The 27,839-nt window shown below is 44.9% G+C and overlaps 1 protein-coding gene across 5 annotated transcripts in view; it reads right to left on the minus strand.

Moving 5' to 3' along the window:
* Positions 1-27,839, minus strand: part of KDM6A (lysine demethylase 6A) — a 334,756-nt gene that overhangs the window by 54,201 nt on the left and 252,716 nt on the right. For all 5 annotated transcript variants that reach the window (XM_056858360.1, XM_056858359.1, XM_056858358.1 and 2 more), the window contains 6 exons: positions 26,263-27,038; positions 18,109-18,238; positions 16,599-16,704; positions 15,041-15,246; positions 9,348-9,412; positions 6,212-6,286 (listed from right to left, as the gene is read on the minus strand). In XM_056858360.1, coding sequence (XP_056714338.1) covers positions 6,212-6,286; positions 9,348-9,412; positions 15,041-15,246; positions 16,599-16,704; positions 18,109-18,238; positions 26,263-27,038 — 1,358 coding nt within the window. The remainder of the gene's footprint in view (positions 1-6,211; positions 6,287-9,347; positions 9,413-15,040; positions 15,247-16,598; positions 16,705-18,108; positions 18,239-26,262; positions 27,039-27,839) is intronic.

Below are 27,839 nucleotides of genomic sequence, written 5' to 3' on the forward strand. Positions count from 1 at the left end.
AAAACTATCACTTGCTGCGGTGACTCCGTGGGAAGTTTCCTGTCTACAAGGAGAAAGAGGGCAGTCTAATTCATTGTATGTTGCTGTTTTCTGAACTCAGACTGTTTACAATTGCGTGGGATCTGTAGCTGCTGGTGTTATATCTAAGCCTCTTGTCAAGATCTCCTGTAATTAGGGGAAGAAAACTTGTTGATAGCTGCATCCAGCTGTCAGTGCCTAGCAAAATGTGTATCTGCCACTGTTTTGATTTAGTCCTTTATTATATTGGAGGCATTTACCAGTGTGAATTCATCAAATTCCCCAAACTAGGCTTCTTAAAGGCTTTGGCAACTGACAAAGCTTGGCTGTGTCAGACAGAGCATTGAAGCCTGAATCTCTGTGTAGGTTAAAAAAACAAGTGTGTAAAATAGGTGTGCAAAAAGATGAGAGTCTGCAAACATGCATGAGCAGGGTAATCCAATCTCCCCTCCAGTGTCTAAACAAAACAGGATTGGAGTCTACTTTGCTCCTGCTAACAACCTCACGTATACCGTACCTATTTCAAACCATTTTGCAGCCTTATCTGAAACATGCGCAGTTCCTGCTGATTGGTGCGGCATGGCCAAGCCCCAGCCACTCCAGCAAGGGGCGAAACCCCCCACTTGACAGCACTAGCCAGGTGGTTGGTGGAGATAGAGAATGGCCACCTCCCGCCGTGGCTCGCCCACTGACAGGTGAGGGTGGTCGACTGGGATCCATCATGTGGCTAGCGGCCTTCTAACCCAATCTCAGCTGTGCCTCTGGGTCTGGCATACTCCCATTAGGCGATTGTGTTTCCCACGCTGTTGCAGGGCCAATGAGGTTGCACAGGGTTTGGATCCATGCCCCCAATGTGTGGGGACGCGCCTGGGAGGGGGCCCTCTCATAAGTGCCACTTCTTGTTTGACCCGTGCCTTTGACCATCACATTGTCCAGTATCCGATGCCTTGGCTGCCCTCTCTGTTGGGGGATCCCATGAAGCCAGGCATTGACCCTGACCTGTTGAGCTAGCGCCCCAATCATGGCATCGCGGCCTGCAAGAAGCCTCCTCAGCTGATGCCCCTGCTGACGTGGGGACCTGGGTCACATGCTTCCAATACAGGAGGGGAAAGGCTGGAGCCTGTCCCTGATCAACCTGCTGACCCGCAGGTTCTCCAGCCCGATCAGGACCCACCAATGGTTCCCGGGCATCGAGACCTCAGCCTGACACAGGTGGCCATTTATCTGTCTCTTGCCTTGCAGAGGGGCCAGCTGGGGCTCCATGGCTCCTCCGCACCGAGTTCCAGGCCTCTGACGACCCTCCAAGATCTGACTTGTCATCCTGGCCCATCTGCACCCCATTGCCTGGCACCCAGTCATCTCTGGCTGACCTGACAGCAGCCTGTTGAACAGGTGAGGACAACGCAGCCTGCAAGCCTCTCTCCACCCTGCCATCCCTGATCTGGTGCCCATACTGGGGGCTCTCGCCCAGGTGGGAGATTAGACGGACCTGTGGGGTCTGGGTGCATTCCCTGGACACATGCTTCCATGGGCTGTCGCCCTCTGTCTCCTCTCTTGTCGCTGGCACAAGAAGCTGCTCCGCTGTCGCCTCCCAGGGGTGTGGGCTGCTGCCAGGAGATCCGAGAATGTCCTCATGTGTGCGAGGCCATGTCAGGGTTAGAGCTACCAGGACCACGGGTTGTCTGGCTGTGTGCCCCCACTCCGTCCCTACTCGCCCCGATGAACCCGTCCACAGTAGGCTCCACCGAATAGGCCTCCTCTTGCCGGTACTCAGTGTTGGGCCGCTGAGACGGGGCCACCCATCCGCTGGGAGGAGGCAGCTCCACCTCCATCCTCATGTTGCATTGTGACCGCGTCCCTCTCTCTGCTTTCCACATGGCGGCTGCAATGACCATAGGGAGGGCTGGGGAGCACCACAGCAGGAACCGGGCCTGAGTCTCCCACCTCTATCCGGCGCAGCTTCAGAGTTGGCCACCCCCTGCCCACCAAGGAGAGCCCACCAGCATATCTTTTTCCCTTCCCGACCTTTTCCCCACTATAAAGACTGCATTCCCTGCATACTGGCCTTTGGTTTCCTTCCACAGGTCATCAAGAAGAGGCTCGGCAGGGTGCAGGTGAGAAGGTGGGGGTGGGTGGGCGAAATGTTAGTGTGGCCACTCAGAGGAATGGCAATTTCTCAGGCGCAGTGGCCCAGCTGCAAGCATCGGGAGATGCACAACTAACTGTGGGTAGGGACAGCCCCCTAGAGTGGTCTGGGTGGGGTGGAGCGATGGGAGGCAACAGTCATGCTGCTAATGGGCTGGCCTCATCTGGCATCCTCTGTATACATGGGAGTGTTGATTTCCGCAAGCCACAAGGGGTTTCTGTGGTCTCCAGCTTGCTGCCAGGGTGTCGGGGAGGGCCCACATCCTTTCCATGCTCAGCCCCCGAACGGACCCCCCTATTGATGGAGCTCTTCCGCCAGACCCTGCCCAGGCATAGAACACCCCTTCTGGCTCCATGGCCTCTTCCTCACCCTCTCCTCTCTGTAGTTAGGGGCCTTAGCAACTCAGCTGGCCAAAAAAGAGGCCTCACGGCTATGGGAAAACCCATATGCTGAGGTGACCTCTGCCCCTGGCCCCGTCAGCGGCAGCCAGATCCTCAACGTTCCACGTGATAAACGTGTCCCCTCGCTCCACTCTACCCTCCCACACTCCGTGCCCGACCTCCCAGCAATAGAAGGTGGGGGCCAAGTACTCCTAGTGCAAGGTCAGGGGCTGGAATGGGCTGGGATTGGTGCCAAACGAGAAATGGTTACCAGGAATGGAGAGCTGCCTGAGGGGCGGGCCCCACCTCCATCACACCACCCTTCCACTGGGGGCCCACCAGCAAGAGAGAGGCAACCACGGCCTCAAGACCAGGGGGACACAGGGAGGGGACAGGAGGATGGGACAGGAGAGGGGGAGGGACAGCCAAGAGGGCCTGCGCAAGGCATCCCCCAGCCTTCTCCTCCATGTGGGCTATCTTAAGAGAGAAGGCGATTGGAGGCCGGCCGAGAGTGGCAGAAGACCACTGATCGGGCAGACAGCTGGATGGAGACGCTGGCCACCGAGGTGACTGCCTCCAGAGGCTGTCTACCCACCTTGCACGCCGTGACTCAGACCATGGTGGAGGGGCAGTGCTGGGGGCCCTGGAGACCCTGACTCACACTCTGGCAGCCCCCCCTCTGGATCCCGTCCCCCACCATGCTGTCGGTGATGCGTCCACACACGGCTGTGGCCGTGGGAGTTCCTCACGCCGCTGCTCGAGACGTTAGCCTCCCATTTTCCCAGTCCCCCGATTCCTGGGCCCAAGTCCACGGGGTTGCCAAGCCACTTGAGACCGGGGCTGATGTCTGGGAGAGTCTTGAGGGGCTGTCTGGGTAGAAAGCCATCAATGGGCCACATGGGTCGGGAAGAATGGAAAGGCGCACCCCACCCCTGTCCCAACACAAACTGCTACTCATGAACGGGGACTGTCCTGTCCCTCCTGGCCCAGTCCCGCCTCTTGGCGCCACCACTCCACCCCGTCCTTTCCCACTAGTCCACACAGAGGAGGCAGGAACGTCTGGCAGCCGTCGCCGCCCAACCCCTCTTACTCCTGGTGAATGCTCCACCCTACCCCCTTGATGCCCCTCCTCTGGCTGCTGGCCTTGAGGAGCTGAGGCCTCCTGCTCTGCCCAGCTTTCACAGCCATGGCGCCGCTCTGCTGTCAAACATCGAGCATTCATTTTCGAAATTCCCTCTCCTCGCCATCCCACGCCGCTTCAAATCCCTTAGGAGCCCACCCGCCTGCACTGTTGCTGAGCCTCTCCCTACCACGGCACAGCTTTCTGACCCTCAGGAATGGGCTGTTAGTCATCTGGCAACTGCATGACAATTCTGGCAACAGATTGGGAAGGTAGGGGATTGCTGATAAGCTGTTTCAACTGTTTTTGGATTTTATGTATTATTTTATTCAATTTAGCTTTTAAAAAAAGTTTACGTTTAATATACACTGCTTTGAAAGTGTCATATAAGTTCGGTAAATAAATAAAACAGCCAAAAAAGTAAATAAAAGGTATGTAAGGCTATGGAACTGAGTTAGCAGAGAGGCAAGGCTTAATACAACTTCCTAGTACTAAGCCAGAACAGAAAAGGAGTAGGTGCACTTTCCCTTGAGTAAGGCTGTCTTTCCACTTCATGATCTTAGTATTTCACTACTCCAACTACTGTAATGTCTCTCTGCTCATACCCAGAGAAAGAATGCTTTCTGATTAGACTAATTAAAGCATTTCTAACCACAAACCAGAAGGAATTAAATATCTTCTCCAAGAGCTTAATAAACATCACCAAAGACAAAAATGATTTCATGAGATCAATATTCAGACAGAAACTGGAAAAGCTATTTGAACTTCGGCAGGAGTGGCTAGGCAAGGATCTCACTTTAAAAAATGGGAAGAACGAATGGTTCCCCATTGTTCTGAATCCATAGTAGTATGTGTAAATGTAGGTAAAGGCACCCAGTATCTTTAGGTGTTAAGTACAGCTAAACATACCGTATATACTCGTGTATAAGCCGGGTTTTTCAGCCCCCAGAAAAGGCTGAAAAATCCCAACTCGGCTTATACACGGGTCAATACGGTAATTGGGTGGTTTCTCCTTCGGAGCCGCCTGAATCGCGCTCCCGCCGGCCAGCTGATTCCCCCCCACCCCCCCAGCGCGCTCTCCCTGGACAGCTGATTCCCCCCACCCCCCAGCACGCTCCCCCCCACCCCGCTCCAGCGCGCTCCAGCTGATTCCCCACCCCCCAGCGCGCTCCAGCTGATTCCCCACCCCACCCCCCCAGCGCGCTCCAGCTGACTCCCCATCCCACACCCCCAGCGTGCTCCAGCTGATTCCCCATCCCACCCCCACAGCGCGCTCCAGCTGATTCCCCACCCCACCCCCAGCGCGCTCCAGGGCGCTCCAGCCGACCAGCGCGCTCCCCCCCACCCCCCAGCGCGCTCCCCCCACCCCCCCAGCGCGCTCCAGCACGCTCCAGCTGATTCCCCACCCCACCCCCCCAGCGTGCTCCAGCTGATTCCCCACCCCCCCAGCGCGCTCCAGCCGACCAGCGCGCTCCCCCCAGCGCGCTCCCCCCCACCCCCCCAGCACGCTCCAGGGCGCTCCAGCCGACCAGCTGGTAAAGCGCGCTCCCCCCCACACCCCCAGCGCGCTCCCCCCGGCCAGCTGATTCCCCCCAGCCCACCCCCACCGCACCGCGCCTTCTACTGTGTGGCGGCAGCGGCAGTTTCTTCCCCCCCACCTCGCCCACCTCACCAGGGGTGGTCCTCCTGCTCTACAGCTGATCCGCGGGTCTCCAGCGGGCCTTCTCTGGGCCTCTTCCTCCCGCTCTAAAATGGTGGCCGCCATTTTAGAGCGCCTCTCCCGGTGAGTAGGGGGTTCAGGGGTTCTTCCCCCTCCCCCCCTTGGATGGCACTGGGGTCGGGGTGGGTTGGGAGGGCCCGGGAGGGCGGCGGGAGGGCGGCCTGGGGCAGGGGCAAGACCATCCCTGCGCTCTAAAATGGCGGCCGCCATTTTAGAGCGCAGCATTACCGGTAAAGGGAATTTCTTATTGACCCTCGGCTTATACGTGGGTCAATAAGAATTTCCCTTTTCTAGCCTCAAATTTGGGGGGTCGGCTTATACTCGGGTCGGCTTATACCCGAGTATATACGGTACACAAAACTGTACTGAAAATACATAACAATGTTATGTAATTAAATATGCTTGAACTAATGTAGGGCCATCTTTTTTTCAGTATTTTTCTCAAACCTGGATAAACAGTAAACAATACTAGGACAGTTTATATGAACATATTGCAGCTCAGATTTTTAATGTCATATAATATTTGTTTTGAAATTTTATGTCTGAACAACTTTTGGCTTTTTAATATTATTTATGTAGTTTTTATCGCAATTTAAAAGAATAAAACTAGCTGGCCATTGTTGGAAACAAAGTATTAGACTGGATAGACCTTTGGGTCCGACTCAGCAGGTTCGCTCAATGTCAATTATTTTGTTCAAGGAAGGTGTCTAGAATAATTAGGCGATGTAGGTCTAAGAGGTGAGTTAAATCAGTACTGCCAATACAACAGAACATTCAAGTTTGGTGTGTTGAACAGTTTAGTCTCTCATACATATAATTCAACTTACTTTCTGTCATCAGAAAGATCAATGTTGGTCCCAAATTTGATAGTTTTAAAAGGTCCTTTTTTTCTCCTTCCAGAGCTGTAAAGAACACAAATAGGAGCCAGACTGTTAACATTTAACTACAGTTCACTGTGGTTATATATTTTAAGATTTTATTTTTAAAAATTAAACCACTTAAAATACTATTTTCATACTCTTTTGTATAATTTACACCAATAGATTTTCTACCTCATGAGTCATTACATATCTGTTGCAAAATATACATGAGATAATATGTTAGAATATTTAGCATATAATTTTCACTAAGAGGAGAAAAATGCCTCTTTTTCGCTGGGTATTAGATGGCTTTGAGGTTGACCAAGTCAAGGAGTTTGTTTACCCCGGCATTCCTTTTTCCCATAACCTAAATTGGAATGCCCATCAAAAAGCAGTGTCCAACAAAATTAAACCTGGGGTTGGTGCTATTGTCAACTTTTTTCACACCAAAGGTGGCAAATATATTCCAGGGGCTATTCAGGTTTTTAATGTGAAAATTACCCCAATTATCCTTTTTGGTGTTGCTATCTGGATAACAGTCATCAATGAATCTATAGATCGTCCACTGCTTCAGTTCTTACGAAAACTCCTAAATGCCCCTTGATGTGCTGCTGGTGTTACTCTTCGCTCTGAGTTTGGCCAAATGTCACTTGAAGCTAGGGCGTGGTTGGCCGCCTTTAAACTACACCTTAAACTGTGCTTTAGCACTGAGGGGTTCCTAGCTTCTCTGAAGCATGACCCTTTTAAATCCTCATGGCAAAAAATCTTAGATGAGAAACTGTTGTTGGGCTTCTCGCAGGATATGTTATTAGATCTTGGGAAAACTGAAGCTTTTACCAAAATTAAAAAGTGCATTAAAGAGCTCGATTATAACAGCACTACTTTTTGTGCTCGTCGTGTCTGTTCATCCCAGTTCTTTGGAATACCCCCTCCACGTGGTCTGCCTGCCTATACATATTATCTGATCACTCCTCGTCTCTGTAGAGCTTTTTGCTTGGCTAGATTGAATGCTAACCCTTCTATGGTAATGCAGGGCAGAATTCTGAATATACCATACTCAGACAGGATCTGCCCTTGCTCTTCTGGCTCTATTGACTCATTAGCTCATGCCCTTTTGGAATGCCGCTTTTACGAGGAACTTCGATTGCACTATATTTTCCCCCTTTTAACATAGAAATCCAATGCCTGTGACTGACATAATGCCTTTTTTACTAAGCGATAGGGGCCCCAAGGCTACACTGTCAGTGGCAAGATTTGTTTCAGTCCTTGTATCCCTCCAACACTAGATATATGCTGCTCAAGATAGCTTCTAAGGGATAAAAGGAAAGAATATTTAGCATGGATGGTCACGGGCAGAAATAGATTTGGCAGAGTAAAATAAATCCAAAAGCTCAGAGGAACTGGACTACCGGAAAAAATGATGTAGCCTCACCAAGCCACTGAGTCCAAACAATGATTAATGGGAAGCAGGAATACTCATCGGGATGAACCTATTCAGTGGGAACATCTAACTAGCTGGAAGATGCCCCTATCACTGCAGAGACACATTCTTGCTGTCCCTCCTGCTTCCCTTCCATTACCTCATCCACCTCTGAAAAGTGGGGAGCAGGGCACCAGAATAACTATTTCCAAAAATGAGCATCTAGCATTTTTAGAGATAGGCTTAATTTTAATGTATTAAAAATAGATAATGCAGTTTGGATTTTCATAGTTAATATTAGAAATGTGTATTCCTAATTGCTAGTCTGGGTTAAATTTATCACAACTCAACTGATTCACTGTTGTAAACTTGGATTTTATTCTCCTTTTCCACTTGCAGAAAGTACTCCTGCATACAGAAGAGAAGGGTGCTGTTTGGTGTTTTCACCCTGCAGGTATCCATTTTGCCCCCCCCCCCCTTTCTGGGGACCCACTGACAGTTTCAAGAGGCACCATTGTGGGGCACAGCTGGCTATAGTGGGAGAGGGGAACAGCTCTCCTTTACCTAGAGCTGCTACATAGGATCTGCCCCAGAATGTTTAAGAAAATTGCAACTAGCAGAATGTGAAAAATAATGGCATGAATGTAGTGTATACAGGGATGAGGATGTTGTTAATTTTGCCAAACATGTTCGACAGTTGAACTTAAAGTGTTTGAAGGTGTCATTCAGACATGAGTTGATCATCCAGCCTGTTTGATTCATGCTGAACAGCTGCAAACACCTACTGAACAGGTTTGCACTGGGTTTTTGAAAACCGCACATGCACAAAGATGCTCCCAGTTCTAACTGATCGGCAGCAATTAGCATCATTAAGGACTACTTAAGACAAGCAGCAAAGGGGAGAAGTTTATTAAAGCACAGCATTTATTTCGGACTGATTGACTTGTCTGTTTAAACAACTGACTAATGAGCTGAGCCATTATGTAGCAAGTACAGGGATAGCAGAATTTAATTGGGCTATGTGCCACCACTCATGTGCGAAAAGCCAACTGTGCCGTACAGCATAGTTAGGTAGGTACATAGTGAAGCAACCTGCTGAACAGTCATGATTGGGTCAACAAAAAGGTGACCCAATAATTGAAAAATCAGCTCCCGTCTGCGACTGTCAAATAGGGTATCAGCCAAACTAGTGGGTGCGCGATCATCCCAAAATGGGGGTGCAAGTACAAGAGAATGGATACAGAACGCGTTACAAACCAAAATACTATCCTGCAAACTTTCATTGTTCTTTGCTTGTGTATTTAACTTCTTTTAAACAATCTGCTACTCGCAGTTACAAAAACCAAAACCATCTTGCAATGATAAGTGAAACTAAAAGGTAAGCTTCCTCTGACGAGCATAAACAGTCTGATTTTCAGAGAAGAACTATATTTTTATTTCTTGGTCTTTCTACAGCCTATTTCTTCAGAGGAGACCTGCCATTTAATCAGGATTTTAATTTTGACATGAATGATAACAGTTTATACACACCTATTGATAAATCTAGCACTGATAAGTCCACTTTAGAGAAGATAAAAAAGGAAGTAAAGTCTAGGGAAAAGGTAAGAACAGGACTATAGAAAGAACTAGTTTCTTCAAAAAATCCTTTCAAAACCAGTCCAACATTAAATTGTATCAACTCACTTATCAGAAGATGTGGATTCATTATCTGAATGGTCCTTATGGTGACTTTTTTTCTCATTTTCTTCCTGCAAAAGTTAAATGTAATCTTATAATCATATATTATAAGGATATGATATATATTTTTTCTAAATTAATAAATAGCCTTCCAAAGATATCTTGTCACACTCATCAGATCTTACATTCCCTTTTAAAGGCATTACTGTGTACAATACTTCAAAATATGTTAATCTTTGTGATTCACATATGACACTGACTGATTATAGGGTACTATTTTCCTACCCATTACTTCTAATTTCATTGGATGCATTTAGTACTTACCGTATTTTTCGCTCCATAACACGCACTTTTTCTTCCTCAAAAGTGAGGAGAAATGTCTGTGCGTCTTATGGAGTGAATGCCGGCTGGGCGCGTGCGTGTCAGGACGGCGTGAGCCGGCGTTTCCCTCCCCAATGGTCAGCTGGGAGGCGGGCGGGGCCGCACAAAGCCGGCTGGGCGCGTGCGCGTTGGGACGGCACGAGTCGGCGTTCCCCACCCCGACGGCCAGCTGGGAGGCGAGCGGGGCGCACAGCGTCGGCTGGGTGCATGTGCATCGGGACGGCACGAGCCGGCGTTCCCCGCCCCGATGGCCAGCTGGGAGGTGGGCGGGGCCGCACAGAGCCGGCTGGACTCGTGCGCCGGCTCGCGCCGTTCCGACACGCACATGCCCAGCCGGCATTCACTCCATAAGACAAGTTTTTAGAGGAGGAAAACAAGATTTTTTCTTGTTTTCCTCCTCTAAAAACTAGTTGCGTCTTATGGTCAGGTGCGTCCTATGGAGCGAAAAATACGGTATATTTTATAATTTTAACATTTCACAGTTTGTGATAATCACTATTTAGGATGCCTGTATTTGCTATTATTTCCCATATTCATATAAACAGATATAATATCAGCTCATCTTTTAAAAATATCCCTTTTCAAGTTTGTCCTAACATTATTCACACGTATCGAACACTTCTCTACTGCATTACATGAATAAGTGAATCTTCAGACATGCACCACAATTTCTAATTTCCCAAAAGTCTTGGGTCAATTCTGTTATTTTTCTAGCTTACCTTCTGGCCCTTAGAATAAGAGTGTTTTAATGCTCCCTGCAGCCCCCACCCTGCAATAGCGTTGGAATGATCTGGGAGAATATCGTGCTGGCTCCTTTCCCCAACTAGCAGCTGGAAATCTTCAGTTTATTATCCCATTCCCCCCATCACCATTGACGATCTAGAAAAATCCCATTTGTATCCCTGATCAGCCCAACCAAGTACTACTAAGAGCTCAGAATTTACCCACCCAAACAGCTCAAATCATTCCTTTTTTGTTGCCACTCTTATAGCTCATTAGGTTTTTCTAAATGCAATTCTAGGCTAGGCTCTCCCAGCAGATGTTGTTCATTTCAGTCTTTTATCTTGATCTCTAATGCAAACAATGATCTAAGATTTCTTCTTTATTTCACACAACGTGTGGCTAGAGCTTGTATTGAGCAAAGATTGCTTCACACTGTATTTGTCACAGATGTTTCACCCTCAGAGATCAGTAGACTTATATACCTCTTCTGAACTCTCTGGATAATTCATGTTCCAAAACTATTAGTACTTGGAACCAAAATCAAACACACCCATATAGTTTTTGTACAATATTAAAACAATAAATTGTGTTAAAGGAAGAAAATTTTCAACTTAAGACATCATCTTCAATACAGCAAAAAATTACAGAGGTTTCAAATGATATAGCATTAATCTAATGGAAAACAGCATGTAGTAGCTGATTTTTAAACCATATTAAAAAAAGGTGTGCCAGACTTACTGGAAAACTTTCGCCCGATCAGTTTACTATCAGTTATTGGGAAGCAATATGGCAAACACCTTGAGAAGAAACTGAATCACTGGATAACTTCCCAAGCCATCCTGTGCTGTGAGCAAATTGGATTCGGACCTGGAAAAATAACTCTGGACCATTGTCTCATTCTAATGTCATTAGCCGAAAAATACATGAGAGCAGAAAGGGGGAAGCTTTTTGTGGCCTTTATTGACCTAAAAGGAGCCTTCGACACAATTCCCAAAGACCTCCTATGGCAGAAATTGGAAAACCTGAGATTAGATCAACGACTCCTTGCACTAATACGCCGCCTGTTCACTGAGACAACTTGTCAGGTTAAATTCAACACTATTGGTGACCTAACAACAAAATTCGCAGTCAAAAGAGGCGTGAGGCAAGGCTGTGTCTTGCCCCTCATCTCTTTATTCATCAATGACCTAGCTACAGCTCTTGACAAAGTAGAAGGTCATCTGCCTAATTTGAACAATCATCTAACTCCCCTGCTACTGTATGCAGCCACCGTAATCTTGGCCAGGACTCTAATTGGCCTTAAAAGATATCTCCTGGCCTTCACTGCCTATTGCCAACAAAATGGGCTCACCATCAATGCAGAAAAATCAAAGATTATGGTCTTTGCCAAATCCTGGAGACATTATAATTGGAAAGTCGGCAGAACCACTTTAGAACAGGTCAGGAGTTTCAAAGTCTGACTTTCAACTATAACAAGCTGGACACAGCATAAAACACGCGCAGTGAACCAAGCCAGATGTTCGGCACAGGCCATACTAAGATTCTTCTATCATCAAGGGAACCAACAAATCCCAGCAGCACTACAAGTCTTTAATCTGAAAGTATTGTCACAACTGCTATACGCTGTGCCAATTTGGATTCATGCCTACTCAGATGAAGTGGAACAGATCCAAGGCCGTTTTCTCAGACGTCTTGTAGGGCTCCCAAATTGTGTCTCTTATCTCACTATCTGATCCGAAACAAATCAAAAACTAGTAACAACTAGGGCCTGGTCATCTGCCATAAAATTTTGGCTCCAGATCCATTACCATGCGGGGGAATCTACCCTGTTAAAATATCTACTAGAAGACCCCTACTGGACTGAATGTTCTGAATGAACAATCAAGATAAAAAAGAAAATTGCCCAGATAGGCATCGACCTGGACTCTCTGCTTCTGTCCAGTGAGAGCTATATCCTAAGGCTAATAAAACAAAGACTAGCTGATCACGAGTTCCAGAGCAAATTTCCTTTAACGCCGCCAATTTGCTCACCTCAATACTTTGGACTCCCACCTAATTTCTGTTTAAACTACCTGGACCGTCTTGACAGTCCTAAGTAGGGCTGTTAAAAAAAAACAAAATTCGGTACAGTTCGGATTCGGCCGAATTAGACCCTTGTGGGTTCGGTACGTGCCGAAGTCCGAACTCCCCTGCTTCGGATCCCCGGTAATGCGGGGGGATCCGGAGTTCGGGGGAAAATTCGGCCCCAGCACGCCTTCAGAGGGATTCCCTGAAGGGGCGCGGGGGCCCTTTAAACTGATCTGAGCCTCCCAGCTGGGAGGCGCAGATCAGTTTAAAGGGCAGCCCGCCCCCCTTCAGCGGGCTCCGCTGGAGAGGCTTGGGCTGCCCTTTAAACTGATCTGAGCCTCCCAGCTGGGAGGCGCAGGTCAGTTTAAAGGGCAGCCCGCGCCTCTCCAACAGAGCCCGCTGAAGGGGGGCGGGCTGTCATTTAAACTCATCTGCGCCTCCCGGCTGGGAGGCTCAGATGAGTTTAAAGGGCAGCCCGCCCCCCTTCAGCGGGCTCCGCTGAAGGGGGGCGGGCTGCCCTTTAAACTCATCTGCACCTCCCGGCCGGGAGGCGCAGATGAGTTTAAATGACAGCCCGCCCCCCTTCAGCGGGCTCCGCTGGAGAGGCGCGGGCTGTCATTTAAACTCATCTGCGCCTCCCAGCTGGGAGGCTCAGATGAGTTTAAAGGGCAGCCCGCCCCCCTTCAGCGGGCTCCGCTGAAGGGGGGCGGGCTGCCCTTTAAACTCATCTGTGCCTCCTGGCCGGGAGGCGCAGATGAGTTTAAATGACAGCCCGCCCCCCTTCAGCGGGCTCTGCTGGAGAGGCGTGGGCTGTCATTTAAACTCATCTGCGCCTCCCAGCTGGGAGGCTCAGATGAGTTTAAAGGGCAGCCCGCCCCCCTTCAGCGGGCTCTGCTGGAGAGGCTCGGGCTGCCCTTTAAACTGATCTGAGCCTCCCAGCTGGGAGGCGCAGGTCAGTTTAAAGGGCAGCCCGCGCCTCTCCAGCGGAGCCCGCTGAAGGGGGGCGGGCTGCCCTTTAAACTGACCTGCGCCTCCCAGCTGGGAGGCTCAGATCAGTTTAAAGGGCAGCCTGCGCCTTTCAGCGGGCTCCCCTGAAGGGGGGCCGAATTTGCCGAATTTATTCGCGAACTCCCGAACTCGCTGAATTCGGCCCCCCCCAGTTGCCCGCCAGTTTTGAGTTCGGATCCGTCCGAACAGAAAATCACCGAATCAGGGGAAATTTGGTTGATTTTCAGTTCGGACCGAACCGAATTGACAGCCCTAGTCCTAAGCTCAGGAAAGTCTTTATGCAAGCTAGGTGATCCTCCGTGGCAGATTCCTGAAAACACCTTACGCAGAAAGAGTCTGCAGATGTGGCGTAGGATGTCCTGACTCCATCTCATATTCTTCTGGACTGCCATCTTTATGATTCCCCAAGAGGAAACCTCATAAAACCTATAGTTTCGAACTTCTCCTCAAATAACAAGAAAATACTTCACGAACTATTAGCTGATAAGGATCCTGAGATAACCAAAAATGCAGCAAAATTTCTGACAATAGCAGTCAACCAATGGGAATCTAGTCGAAAGTAGAGCCACAACACTAAGGAATGATTTATATTAATTTTATTTTTCTTAACTTTTATCCTTTTATATACTGCAAATTGTACTATGCCAATAAAGGTATTTGAATTTGAAAATTTGAATTTGAAACCATAATTTTCATCCTTCTAACTAGGTAAAAGTCAGCATCTACATCCACATTTTCTTACAGAAAGGAATACAACCACAAGCATAATTTTCCACTCCCAGGAGCAACATTTTCAAATACAGGCTGAATATCCCTTATCTTAAATGCTTGGGACCAGAAGCATTTTGGATAAGGGATTTTTGGAATTTTGGATTACAAGTATTTAAAAAACACACAGTGAGCTTGCCTGTCAGGCCACTGGCGTTAGTCTCTCTCTCTCTCCTCCGCTGCTGCCTGCTCCAGCTTCAGCTCTCCTCGGCCTCCTTCCCGGCTTCACCCTCTGTAAGGCTCACATGTGGGCCCCGTCCACCTGCCTCACCCTGCCCACGACCGCCCAACACTGATCATCTGAGGACTCAGCTGATAGGTGGCAAGGGTGACTTTACACGCACCCTTGCCCTTTCTCCTTCTCCCAAAGCCCTGGCTTGAAGAGGGATGTTCCATGGCTGCTGGCCATCCTTGGCTGGGGGGGGGGGGGCCTGCCTCCTGTTGCTTTTGGTCTCTCCTGTAGCCTGTCAGACTGGTGTGGGTAGCTCCCGGCAGTCCAACTCAAAAAACTTTCAGATTTTGGATCAACCCGGATTTTGGATTTCTGGATAAGGGATACTCAACCTGTAGTTTTGTCTGATAATAATATTTCACTAAAATAACCCACCATATCTCAAAAACCTACTCTACCAGAGCAGACTTGTTTAAATGTTAACTTGTGTTTGATCTAAACCAATAATCAAGAGTCAAATTTTTAACAGAAGATTAGTAAGCCTCCAAACCAATAAATAAAATTACAATAGCTTACTTACCTTTAATGATTCCTGGAATGAGGAAGCCTGGTATTGTGCATATTTAGCAATAGTCGTTTGAGATTTACTGCTTTCACAACGCCATATTTTCTTTGTTCCAGTAGGGTCCCAGTTTTCATCCAATGGTTGCAACAGCTGTGTCCTTACTTCTACTAAGTGTTCATTATTAGCTTCTGCCAATGTTTTAGTTGAGAAGAGTCCCAGATCTGGAAACACAAGTATACTTAACGATAAGTCTCTTGAGTGCAGGTTATAAATTATATTTTTCTGTTATGTAATTCTAAGTGCATATATAGGATTCCTATAGGATATATAGGAATTCTATCCAGGCACAGACCAGACACATGCCTGCTTAGCTTCAGTAAGGTTACTGTATCATGTGCCATTCAACCATGCCCTTGGGCCCAATGTACAGCAAACATCAATGTCTAAGCAATCTAAAAGTATAGAGGTATCAGTTTTATCTTTAAGATCTATGCATGAAAATATCACACAGTCACATAAATGCTCCTCAACTGAAACAAAAGTTGTCATAACACACACATATATATACATATATATATGTGTGTGTGTGTTTAGGTTTCCAGACACATTGTTTTGGGAAACTCAACAAACGTCTGATAATATCTTTAAAAAAAATCTAAGCTTCTTAAAATCCTAACATGGTCTATTCTTTATAGATGTCAACAGAAAAGCAAAGGAAAAAAAACCTCTGAATTATGAGGGTGCACTTGCACAATTATCATCTTAATTCAATATTAGAAGGTCAAGAAGGGCATTGTTATTGTTTTTGTTAAATATCAGGGGTATTGTTATTATTCTGGAAATATTGGAACAATAGTCCCCAAATTGCCCTTCCTGACTTTCCCATACAAAAGTATAATTTGGCAAAAGCTTCCTCCCCTCCACAGGAACCAAGAACGGAGAGGGAGAGGAAGAGTCCCTGGCCCACAGCTGGTCCACAGCACATCAGCCCTTGAAACTTTAAATGTTCATTATTTTCAATGTCCACAATAATGGCCTTTTAAACTTTATATTCAATGGCTGGGATGGTAGCCAGCCCAGCTGTGGGCTCCCTTCCTCAAAGCAGAAGCAGCAAGGGAGAAGACTCCAGAAGGCCAGGTCTTCCCATTGAAAACAATGGGCCTTTAAAATTGAAAGGGCAGATATGCCGCTGAACAGCTGGGGGGGGGGCGCTACATAATGGGTGGTAGACATTTCCAATATTTATTGGGAGAAAAATATTGGAATTGGAAAAGCATTTTGTGGTATTAGATACTGCTGATCCAAGCCAGGAAACATTAGACATTGTATCAGGCTGGCAATATCCATTTGTACAACCCCATTCTGAACTGTATTACAATCAAATTTGTAAATATACAGTGCTGGAGATCAGAAGGAACTGTTGGGTGGTTGAAATTAGGAAAATTAAGGGGAAGCCTACAATATGAAAATACACATAGGGAACAATTGAGTTGCAAAAGCTTAAAAAGGTTCCAGCTCTTCTAGATGCTTTCTCTAAAGAAAATATCTACTTTGAATATTTAATCAACCTTACCTAGTTTAAGAGCTCCAGCAAGGCCACGTATTACAGTTACAGGATTGTTGGGATTTGTACAAAACTGGTGTAAAGGTGGGAAGAAAGCGTCACGCTTATTTTCCAACTACAAGAGTAAAACGTGATATAAGAAATATGGCAAATTTAAACTTTATAGTATCAAAGAAAATAAATAACATTAAGAACTGGATCAGCTCCATCACCAACATTACAATCCAATTATGACTTCTGCTACTTTTCAAGTTACAATACTGTAAATTATTACATCACAATAAATTTGTACAAATACTCAGTGCTGAAGATATTTTACTATTTGATACTTCTAGATTCTGTTTTGTTGTCTACTATTGGAACCCACAAATGCTTGCAACCATTAAACTGAGCAGCCTCTTAACTGTTCATGAACCATACTTTTGAGTTGTATTTATTGCATGTTTTAATTCTATTTTCCACTATAAATTATTCAATCTAAGACTTATTTTTAAACTGATATATTGTATTAGAACAGGGGTGGGGAACCTTTTTTTCGCCAAGGGCCATTTGGATATTTATAACATCATTCGCGGGCCATACAAAATTATCAACTTAAAAATTTAACCCCTCCATTGTCGCCACTTCCACCCCCAGCCCTCTTGTAGTACAGAGGGAATACGTTTCTGCATGGTCTGGATGGGAAAGGGTTAACACAGTGTCTTGGGCGGTCCTAGCAGTTCCATTCTGCAAGGGGGAAAAAAGTTTCCTTTTCTCGGCAAAACAAACTCACATCCGCCTTGAATAGAGGCTATTCCTGTCCGTGGGAGGGGGTGGATCGCCAGTCTTAGATCCTTTTGAGCTAGAAATCTGCCAGGACCCACGAAGGGCCAGACCAAATGATTCTGCGGGCCTTAAACGGCCCCCAGGCCTGACGTTCCCCACCCCTGTATTAGAAGTACTATAACCAAACTAATTCACATAAAAGAAAAAATCCCTTCTCTCAATTTCAAGAGGCACACTGAAAAACTGCTCTATACAGCTCATTTGTAAAGCAAAACAATTTAGAGAGCAAAAAATTACAGAAACCATAAAACAACTGTACAGTCTTTCAAAATGTACATTCCCCGAACATGGGTTTTAAGGCGCTTTAGAAATAATAAATACATTTTAAAAGTTTCAGATATACCTGTATGACAATTTTTACATTTAAATGACTATGCAGTCACAGAAGCCAACAAGTATATAATTGGTAAATATAAAATATTAACACACACTTTCTTCAGTGTGATAATCTTGCACTCCCATGGGGCTTCCTGAAAAAGGAACTACAATCCATTGAGGATGATGGTAATGTTCCAGAACAAAAGCACTTTGCAAAGCTACTTTGCAAAAGAAAAAGTGTTACAAGCCTCATACACATCAAAAGTAGATCTCTGGATCACACCCAGAATTTATTTTTAGAAAAATATTGCTTGTAAAACTCCCCCCCCCCCAAAGGCCCCAGCTCGTTCATTGCAACCATGCAATTGGTACTTACATAAATACTAGGTGTAGGTGGATTTAGTTTGTCCTTTGGCAGGGGAGGATGTGGAGGTGGTGGTGGTCTTGGAGGAGGACATTTATCCAGTAAAATGCTACTGCTAGATAGGCCATTTTTACCAAGATTCCTAAAAATAAGCAAGAGTATACAAATGCCAGTGAACACACACAAGTCTACCAACCATGCATTCCTATGCATAAAAGATGTTCAAGTAAACTGATTACCCAGCACAGGAAAGCACAGTATATTTGAATCAATAATTTTTAATATTTACTAAGATTACTTTCTTGTGTGTGTGTAAAGTGCCGTCAAGTCGCAGCCGACTTATGGCGACCCCTTTTGGGGGGTTTTCATGGCAAGAGACTAACAGAGGTGGTTTGCCAGTGCCTTCCTCTGCACAGCAACCCTGGTATTCCTTGGTGGTCTCCCATCCAAATACTAACCAGGGCTGACCCTGCTTAGCTTCTGAGATCTGAAGAGATCAGGCTAGCCTGGGCATTTTTTAATTACTGTTAAAATTTAATTTCTTAAATTACTGTTTTTCTTTGCAGAATTCACAACATTTTCATTAACACACAATTGATTTCAAGAATAAGGAGTTCTAGGGTACTTCTATGGAATGGCTTATTATGTACCTTAGATGCATACCATGGGTCCTATCAAATTTCTCTACCTATGCAAAGAAGGATGCTTAACATCTAAAATCCTCTTGTATTAAAATCCTCTTGTATTATTCCTGGTTTTAATGGTGAAGAAGACTAAGGCAAAGACTGGTAGAAAGGTGGTGAATATTCTCTCTTACATTCAATTTCTAAAAAAATGCCCGAGCAGTTTTTTATTCAGGTGCAGGTAGAAGAATTAGTATTTAGTCACAGAGCTGAAACTGATATCCACATTGTTTTCGCTAAAATGCTCTGTATTCCTGCAAAATCTCTGGAGTCCAAAGGACGAGACTGCTTGGCTAATTGAAGTTGCAACTTCCCAGTCACCTGCTCACTAGAGGCAAGTAATTGTTTTCAGGAGAACAAACATCAACATCAACTTATCTCCTTTTACCACTTTATTCTCTTATGCACTTTTAAATTGTGGCATACAAACAAAAAGTACAATTAAAATCCTGTATACAGGAACTGCATGCTCTCTTTTCTCTTTCCTAGTCTTAAAGGTGCAGAAGGATGAGTGTACACAATGGTCACTTCTGCTGAAAAAACCAAGATGGTGTGGTCAATCTATTTCAGTCATAAACACAGTATTAACCTCCTCTCCCCCCAATTCAAGAAACTGAATGATATACTTTAAAGTTTCTATGACTCTGAGAAATAAATCTGAGTCTTCTATCTAATATTCCCTAGGCTAAACAAATATACTGAGAGAAAAAGCAGACGGCAATTTGTAATGAAGGAAGATTAAATAATAACCTTGCTGAAAACTGATTAAAAGAAACAGGGAACATTTTACAAGATGGCAACAAACATGGAGGCATGTCCACCATGATTAAATCAGCCCCACTTTTTTGCCATCTATTTCTCTTCAATTTTAGAAAATCCCCACAAGTAGTTAAAACATTACAAAATATGACAGTCAGGGTACAGTATATCAACAATATATAAGGTTATCAGAAGTTAGTTGCTAATATACACTATGTAAAAAACACTCATCTGAACAAGCCAACTATACATTACTAAGTATAAAGCTCTTCATTCATGTATCACTCCGAGGAAATGGCTAAATATAAAAGTGGGATATGGAACCCAATGCAAAACTCTACAGCTTTTTCTCATGTGCTAATTCTAGGACAGCACTGATATCACTAACTGCAGTGTAGGGACCCTGTAGAGCAGGGTTCTCCAACATGCTGCCCATGGGTGCCAAGGTGCCCACCAGTACTTTTCCTGGCACCCACCCAGCTTTTCAGAAAGTGAAAGGGGCCACTGTAAGGCAGGGCTTGTTATTTGCTGCCCTCATTCAAACGAAAGCAGCGGCACTGAAGAATCAGGAAGAGTGGTGAGTACCCGGGCTTTCTTTAGTGAGTGTATGGGTCTATTCCACCTTCATGCTTTTTCCTTCTCCTTCTCTTTCTCCCGTCCTTCCCCTTTTGTGATTATTTTCCAAAGTGAGAAGGGAGGTATCACATTTGGCTCCACCTCCTATGGCACCCATCTGGGGTGGTGCTCACCAACTCCTCTCAGAATTCCAAAGGTGCCCACGGGCTCAAAGGGTTGGGGACCCTTGCTCTAGAGCAGGGGTGTCAAACTCATTTGTGAGGAGGGCTGAATAAATCATAAATATCTCTTAGTCAGGCCGGCTATGTGTACCAAATAAATAAATACATACATACATACTTACATACCATAAAATGTAATGCCAGGCAAAGTCAATTGAAGATATTGTTTTTTATTTAAAACACAAACAAGTTTACAACAATAACATTCTTACACTATTTTATTTAACAGTCTTATTGTTATTGTTTTAAGTATGTTTGTATTTAAAGTAAAAAATATATCATTAATTGGCTTTGCTGTGCTTTCTATAAAGTTAGTATCTCCAGTACCTGGCATTCAGTTTTAAACTGGGGGGGGGGGCTGCCTTGGCTGGTGAGCCCACAGCTGACTCGCCAGCCCAGATCTGGACTGGGGGGGCGGAGTGGCTGCCTTGGATGGCGAGCTCGCAGTGGGCTCACCAGCTCAGATCTGGACGGGGTAGTGGTGTCCAGAAAGGCAGGTAGAAAGAGAGAGGGAGAAAGAAAGAGAGACAGAAAGAATGCAACAGATATGAGAGAAAGGGAGAGATAAAGATGTAAAGAATGGAAGAAAGAAAGAAACAGGGATAAAAAGAAAGAAAGAAAGAAAGAAAGAAAGAAAGAAAGAAAGAAAGAAAGAAAGAAAGAAAGAGAACGAAAGAGAGGAAGAGGGAGAAAAAGACAAAGAGGGACGGGGAGGGTCGTTGGCTGGGCTCACGGGGCATTGTGGCCCTGCTGTGCGCAGAAAGGAACGGGGGTTGCTGGGTGGGTGAGCAGGAGGCCCGAGTGGTCTCACTGCACCCAGGAAGGGTGTGTGCATGCGCAGGAAGTCTGAGGGGCCTCGCTGTGCCCAGAAAGGTACTGGGGGCGGTGTGTGTGTGTGTGCAGGAGGCCCAAGGGGCCTTGCTGTGCCAGGAAAAGAATGGGGAGAGGGTGTGGGTGAGCACAGGAGGCCTGAGGGGCCTCGTTGTGCTGGGAAAGGAACAGGGAGAGGGGTGTGTGTGCGCAGGCCCAAAGGGCCTCACTGCGCCTGGAAATGACGGGGGGAGGTTGCTGGCTGGGTGAGCGGGGCTGGACGGGGAAAGGGGAGGATCACTCGTTTGCTGAGTGGGGCCACTGTGGCCCTAGGAAACCCATAAAGGGAGTGGGGGCTGGCTGCCTCGGCTCGCAGGCCAGAGAAAAGCCCTCGGGGGCTTGGATCCGGCTCGCAGGCCTTATGTTTGACACCCCTGCTTTAGAGGATGAACTAAGCCTTATAAGAACCAGATGTGGCTTTTTCTTCACCCAACCACCAGCCTCAGCTTTTTTTTGAAGGATTCAAGGGAAAGGCAGGAAAGTACTGCATCTCCGGCTCCTGCTTTCTGAATCAGAATATAGTTATTCACATAATTTACTATTTACAAAGAAACAAATTTAAAGTTAGCCTATTGCATTTGGCTGCTATAGTACAAGAAATTTTTAATGTAGATATGACACTTGGGTCATATCTACAACTGTTTTTATACCAAAAAATGAATCATCTTTTCAAACTTGGGACTACAATAATTTCTTTCTTCCAGACAAGCTGTATCAAAATGTTAACCAGAAAAATAAGAACATGACAGGAAAATTCCCACTATTAATACATTAGCAATTAATGAAGGATTAGAGTTTGTATTTAATGGTTAAACAAGGACACCAGGTCAATGGACTAATCAAACAACAAAGCATCTAAAACACCTTTAAAAAGAACAACAAACATAACATGAAAAAACTATCTTTTGAAGGATGCAATAATCCACTACCTTTTACAAGCTTTACAAGCATGCTAGATCAGATAAAGAGCTGCCTTCACACAGCAAATGCAACAGTGGTAGCCCTAGTTTGTGGGCAATTATGTCATATGTAGTCAAAATATTCAAGAATCAGCATTACAGTGTTTAAATGTATACTATACTACAAAATGCAGTCACCAACTTCAACAAAGATTGTAGACAGCTGGCAACCATATAACTATAATGACTTTCTCCTGAAAGATTACAGCAGCTGAACCCATAGGAAAAGCCATGTGACTTGAGAGGGGAAGAAGGAAGCCGCTTTATAAAAGAGTTGCCTGTTTCTAAATGAGATGCAATCAAGAGTAGCGTTCCACCTTCAAATTGACCTTCTTGATTTTATGGAATATGTGGCCATGGACAAGAAAACAGGCAATCAACTGACCATTTAAATGGGCAATATTTTAATGGTGTTGAAAGCCAGTGAGGGATCTTGATACTGTTAATATTTTAATTATTTGCCCTGCTGACTTTGTTGTACCTGAAATGCAGCTCAGCTAAATTTCTGTGTTATAAACAGGGAACATGACTCCCACAAAAGTAATTTTGATAATGGCACTATTTGTGCAGTTGAAACCTTCCTTCCTGTGCAGCAGATCACACTTCTGAAGAGGCAAGCCATTTTTAAGCCAAAGAGCAGCATGATTATTCAAGGGTGAGAGCTTCTGCAGAGAACACTACCAAAGAAGACCCAGCTTTATATGGGCCATCTTTCTGCGTGGGTTGGAACCTTGGCTAAAACTACATTCAACTGGTTGTAGACAGTTTACCATTATTTACAATTTCTTGTTATGAAGTAGATCAGTAATAAAGCACTTATAATATAATCAAGAGGTTTTACATTGTAAATACAGTATTGAACAATATGTATTTATACACTCAACACAGACTCTTAATTCAGTAGTTGATATTTAAGAAAGATCCCAAAGTGATTGTTACCAAATCACAGAAATTAGTTCATTGGTCTTCAGTCATTTAAATGGGTAAAAACATGTTTACATAAAACATACAATTCCTAAAATAATCACTGACTGAAAACAGCCATTCACCTCAAGACTGTTCAGTTCTGGTAATTTCAATAATATAGCAGAGCATGAGGAAGTCCAGAGAAAGCCAGAGATAAGCATCATGCAATGGACCACCTTCCAAATGAGTACAGATTAACTAGGTTAAGACTCTTGAAGTGAGAACACCACAACTGGCAAATGAATAGAAACAAATGTTTGCTATTTTATAATGATTACAACATGATGAAATTAATAAAAATAAACCATATTTCCCCCAGAGTAACCAAGCCTACATCTTGGTATTATAAAGCATTAGAAGCCCTGTAATGTCTTTATACTTTATCTGCACTAATTCTTACCCCCTTTCCCTTGCTATTTTATATAGTTTTGTCCATTATAATATATATTATAATTTGTCTAAGGAGGGGCAGCTGGTGTTTAGCAAGGAACTGAGCATTCCATTATTGCCTTGTACTCTGAAATGTTTTTTTCTTTGGCTGGGGTAAAATCAGTCTGCTTGCATATAAAAATACAGCCCATAGTCAAAATGCATACATCTGCCAGTGCTGGTAAACCTTTTCAAACAATCCCTTTTCTGCCTTCTAGTTGAACCTCCCTGCATCCATCCTATGTTCTTAGTCTCTGTCCCTTTCCTTCTCTCAATGCGCTCTTCCCTTATGAAACCTGTGCTAACATGCTTCTGTAGCAATCCTTTCCTCCACAGTTTCCAAAGTGCCAGCTGGGAGAGAACACAGGGAAAAGGCAAAGGCACAACAGATTTCCATTTATTATTTAGCATACTAGCTGCTCCCCAGGACCTCCACAAGCTTTACAAATATAGAGCATTCTGTCTATTTGCAGCTGTTAAGAGAGGTGATAGAATGATTTCAATATGGTTGTTTTCATAATATAATTCTGGTTAACAGGACCATGTACATAGAAGACATCTGAGTCATTATTATGTGCATGCAAACTAGGATCAAAATATAAGAATTATCCCAGGCCTTGCAAACACCCAATAGAACTTTTGATCCAGTACAACTTTCCTTTTAACAGCTGTTCCTGCCAACTCTGTCTCATTTATATTGCATTTATGAAACATTTATATTATGCTTATGAAACTTCCTTAAGTTTCAAAAACAGTATGATATACAGTGAGGGGAAAAAGTATTTGATCCCCTGCTAAATTTGCCCGTTTGCCCTCTGACGAAGAAATGGCCAGTCCATAATTTTAATGGTAGGTTTATTGTAGCTGTGAGAGACAGAATAACAACAGGAAAACCCCCAGAAACCCAGAAGACAAAAGTCAGAGATTGATGTGCATTATAATGAGTGAAATAAGTATTTGATCCCCTATCAACCAGCCAGATTAGGTTTAGGGTTCTGCTGTCGACAGAAGCAATCAATCCATCAGATTCCAAACTAGCCACCATGACCAAGACCAATAAGCTGTCCAAGGATGTCAGGGACAAGATTGTAGACCTGCACAAGGCTGGACTGGGCTACTATTGCCAAGCAGCTTGGTGAGAAGGTGACAACCCTAACCCTGTCAACCTCCCTCGGTCTGGGGCTCCATACAAGATCTCATCTCGTGGAGTTGCAATGATCATGAGAACGGTGACGGAGCAGCCCAGAGCTACACGGGGGAAACTTGTCAATGATCTCAGGGCAGCTGGGACCATAGTCACCATGAAAACAGTTGATAACACACTACGCTGTGAAGGACTGAGATATTGCAGAGCCCGCAAGGTCCCCTTGCTCATGTACAGGCCCATCTGCAGTTTGCTCATGTACAGGCCCATCTGCAGTTTGACAATGCACATCTAAATGACCCAGAGGAGAACTGGGTGAAAGTGTTGTGGTCAGATGAGACCAAAATTGAGCTCTTTGGCATCAACTCAACTCGCAGTGTTTGGAGGAGGAGGAATGCTGTCTATGACCCCAAGAACACCATCCCCACCGTCAAACATGGAGGGGGACATATTATGCTTTGGGGGTGTTTTTGTGCTAAGGGGACAGGACACCTTCACCGCATCGAAGGGACGATGGGCGGGACCATGTATCGTCAAATCTTGGGTGACCACCTCCTTCCCTCAGCCAGGGAATTGAAAATGGGTCGAGGATGGGTATTCCAGCATGACAATGACCCAAAACACACGGCCAAGGCAACAAAGGAGTGGCTCCAGAAGAAGCACATTAAGGTCCTGGAGTGGCCTAGCCAGTCTCCAGACCTTAATCCCATCGAAAATCTGTGGAGGGAGCTGAAGGTTCGAGTAGCTACACATCAGCCTCGAAATCTTACTGACTTGGAGAGGATCTGCAAAGAGGAGTGGGACAAAATACCTCCTGAGATGTGTGCAAACCTGGTGGCCACCTACAAGAAACGTCTGACCTCTGTAATTGCCAACAAGGGTTTTGCCACCAAGTACTACGTCATCTTTTGCAAAGGGATCAAATACTTATTTCACTCATTATAATGCACATCAATCTCTGACTTTTGTCTTCTGGGTTTCTGGGGGGTTTCCTGTTGTTATTCTGTCTCTCACAGATACAATAGACCTACCATTAAAATTATGGTCTGGTCATTTCTTCGTCAGAGGGCAAACGGGCAAATTCAGCAGGGGATCAAATATTCCCCCCCCCCCCTCACTGTACAGTACAGGCACTTTGTTTGAAGGAAAAAAAAGTGAAAAGCCTCCTTGTGCTAATATCGTCACTCCCTACAGCTGGGATCCTGGTCTTACTGTCTATGATACAAACCTATTAAAGAAAGCTGTTCCAATCCAAGTTCAAACTCTCAGATTTAAAATTCTTTGATAACATATATAGCAAAATAATTTTCAGAAGTTATTGTCAAGTATGCTTTTCATAAGCTACATTTTTAAAACACACAGCTGACACGTTCTTTGCTCTGAACACTGTTATTCTTATAAGATGTGTTTCTACATAAAAGACAAAGCAAATTAATTATTGGCTTACTAGTTCACAGTTTGATGCTTACATTCTGTTAAATAACCTCATTAATTTCTTATCTGATCAAAAAGAATATGAAATGCTATGTTATTTTTATTAAAGGACACTGAGAACTTACCTGCATGCTTTTAGGACCTCTGTGGAACTGGGATAAATAGATACCGACATTGATGGTATGATCTGGGAATTACGCTTGTGACCAATAAGAGGAGGGTCGGTTTTTATGGGGCTCTGAGAGTCCTCCAGTGTATCTCCATTAACTGCATGTCCACTATGAGGGCTGTTAAGGCTGGTAACACTGTTTGTGGTAGTCTGTTCAGTAGATTTTGGAGAAGGTGTTGCTGTGGAAATGGCTGAAGATGGTGAGGAGGCAACAGAATTCTCAGTCTTCGTATGAATAGTTGGATGAATGTTATTGACTTTGTCACAGGTTCCAGTACCCACATTGTTATTGGCTTTTCCCATCAACAAGGCAGAGAGCTGAGGATTGTCTGAACTAAGTAAACCTGGTGACTTAGAATCTCCATGGCTGGGGCTAGAAACAGCATCTGCCGTCACCTGATGGACATGATTAGGAAGTCCTTCTACACTGGCAGTGCTGTTAGGTGTCTCTCCAGAATGCCTGTTTGTGTCAGGCACTGCTGATGTGTTTCCTGAAGGCTTGCTCTCTTTGGTTAAGGTAATGCCTTGTTGTCCACCTGAGGTAGCAGTGTGAGAGGGGAGGTGATTGAGAGCAGCCCCCTGTGTTACTGAATTGCTAGGCATGGTAGGGTGTCCATTCTGATTCTGAATACCAGTGCCAGCTGCCTGGAGATGCTGGGAAGGCCCAGTGGAAGAGAGAGGTCGTTCACTATTAGGACCTGCCAAATGTGAACTCTGACCTTTGTGAAGCCCCTAAAGAGAAGAAAAAATGAGCAAAATGATGTTTTATTTAAATATCTGCACATAAATATATACTTCATAGCCCTGAATTTTCAAGGTAGACATGTACACAGAAACACAAGGTAATAAGAGAGCTTAAAGATCATAGACATTAGTTGTCATTAGTACTTTTACAATCAGCACACTAATTTTCAGGTATATACTCAGAAAATATAGGTTGACCAAGAGCTTAACGGATCACATTCAACATTAAATCATTTCTTTACACTTCAAGTTACATTTCAGTTACATATTCTCCCCATTAATGTTGTGAATGTCAGGAGAAGCTTCCCTGCCATTAGCTCTCAGAAGCATTGTGCGGCCACAGCACTAGCTTCACTGCAAGACAATTCTTTGTCTCATTCTGAGAAAGTACTTGGCCAAAAGCCCTGTGCACGTTGTAGAGAGGCAGATTAGCTTCCTAAACTGAGGACAGAAAACAGGATCTTGTCTGTATGCCCTGGGGGTAACTCTTGCTTATAACAGACCACTGGGGAAATGGCTATTTGCTAGCCTGACAAAATATCTTAAATATATAATAAATACCCTTAGATTCAAAAGCTCAGCTGCTTCCTAGAAGTGTTTTGTAGCCTCTTCCTCTTAAGAAAAAAAGTTAAATACTTAAAAAGTTTATAGGATAGGTTTTGCAACCCACTTTTGCTGCAGACTCAGTTGGAAGACTTTCACAGCTTAATTTTAATGAACAGTTTTTAAGCGGAAAACACACTGAATACATTAACACTGCATGTGCCCTAACAGCTCCATGGACAAAAA

This window comes from Euleptes europaea, chromosome 12 (genome assembly GCF_029931775.1).
Source record: "Euleptes europaea isolate rEulEur1 chromosome 12, rEulEur1.hap1, whole genome shotgun sequence".
NCBI lineage: Eukaryota > Metazoa > Chordata > Lepidosauria > Squamata > Sphaerodactylidae > Euleptes > Euleptes europaea.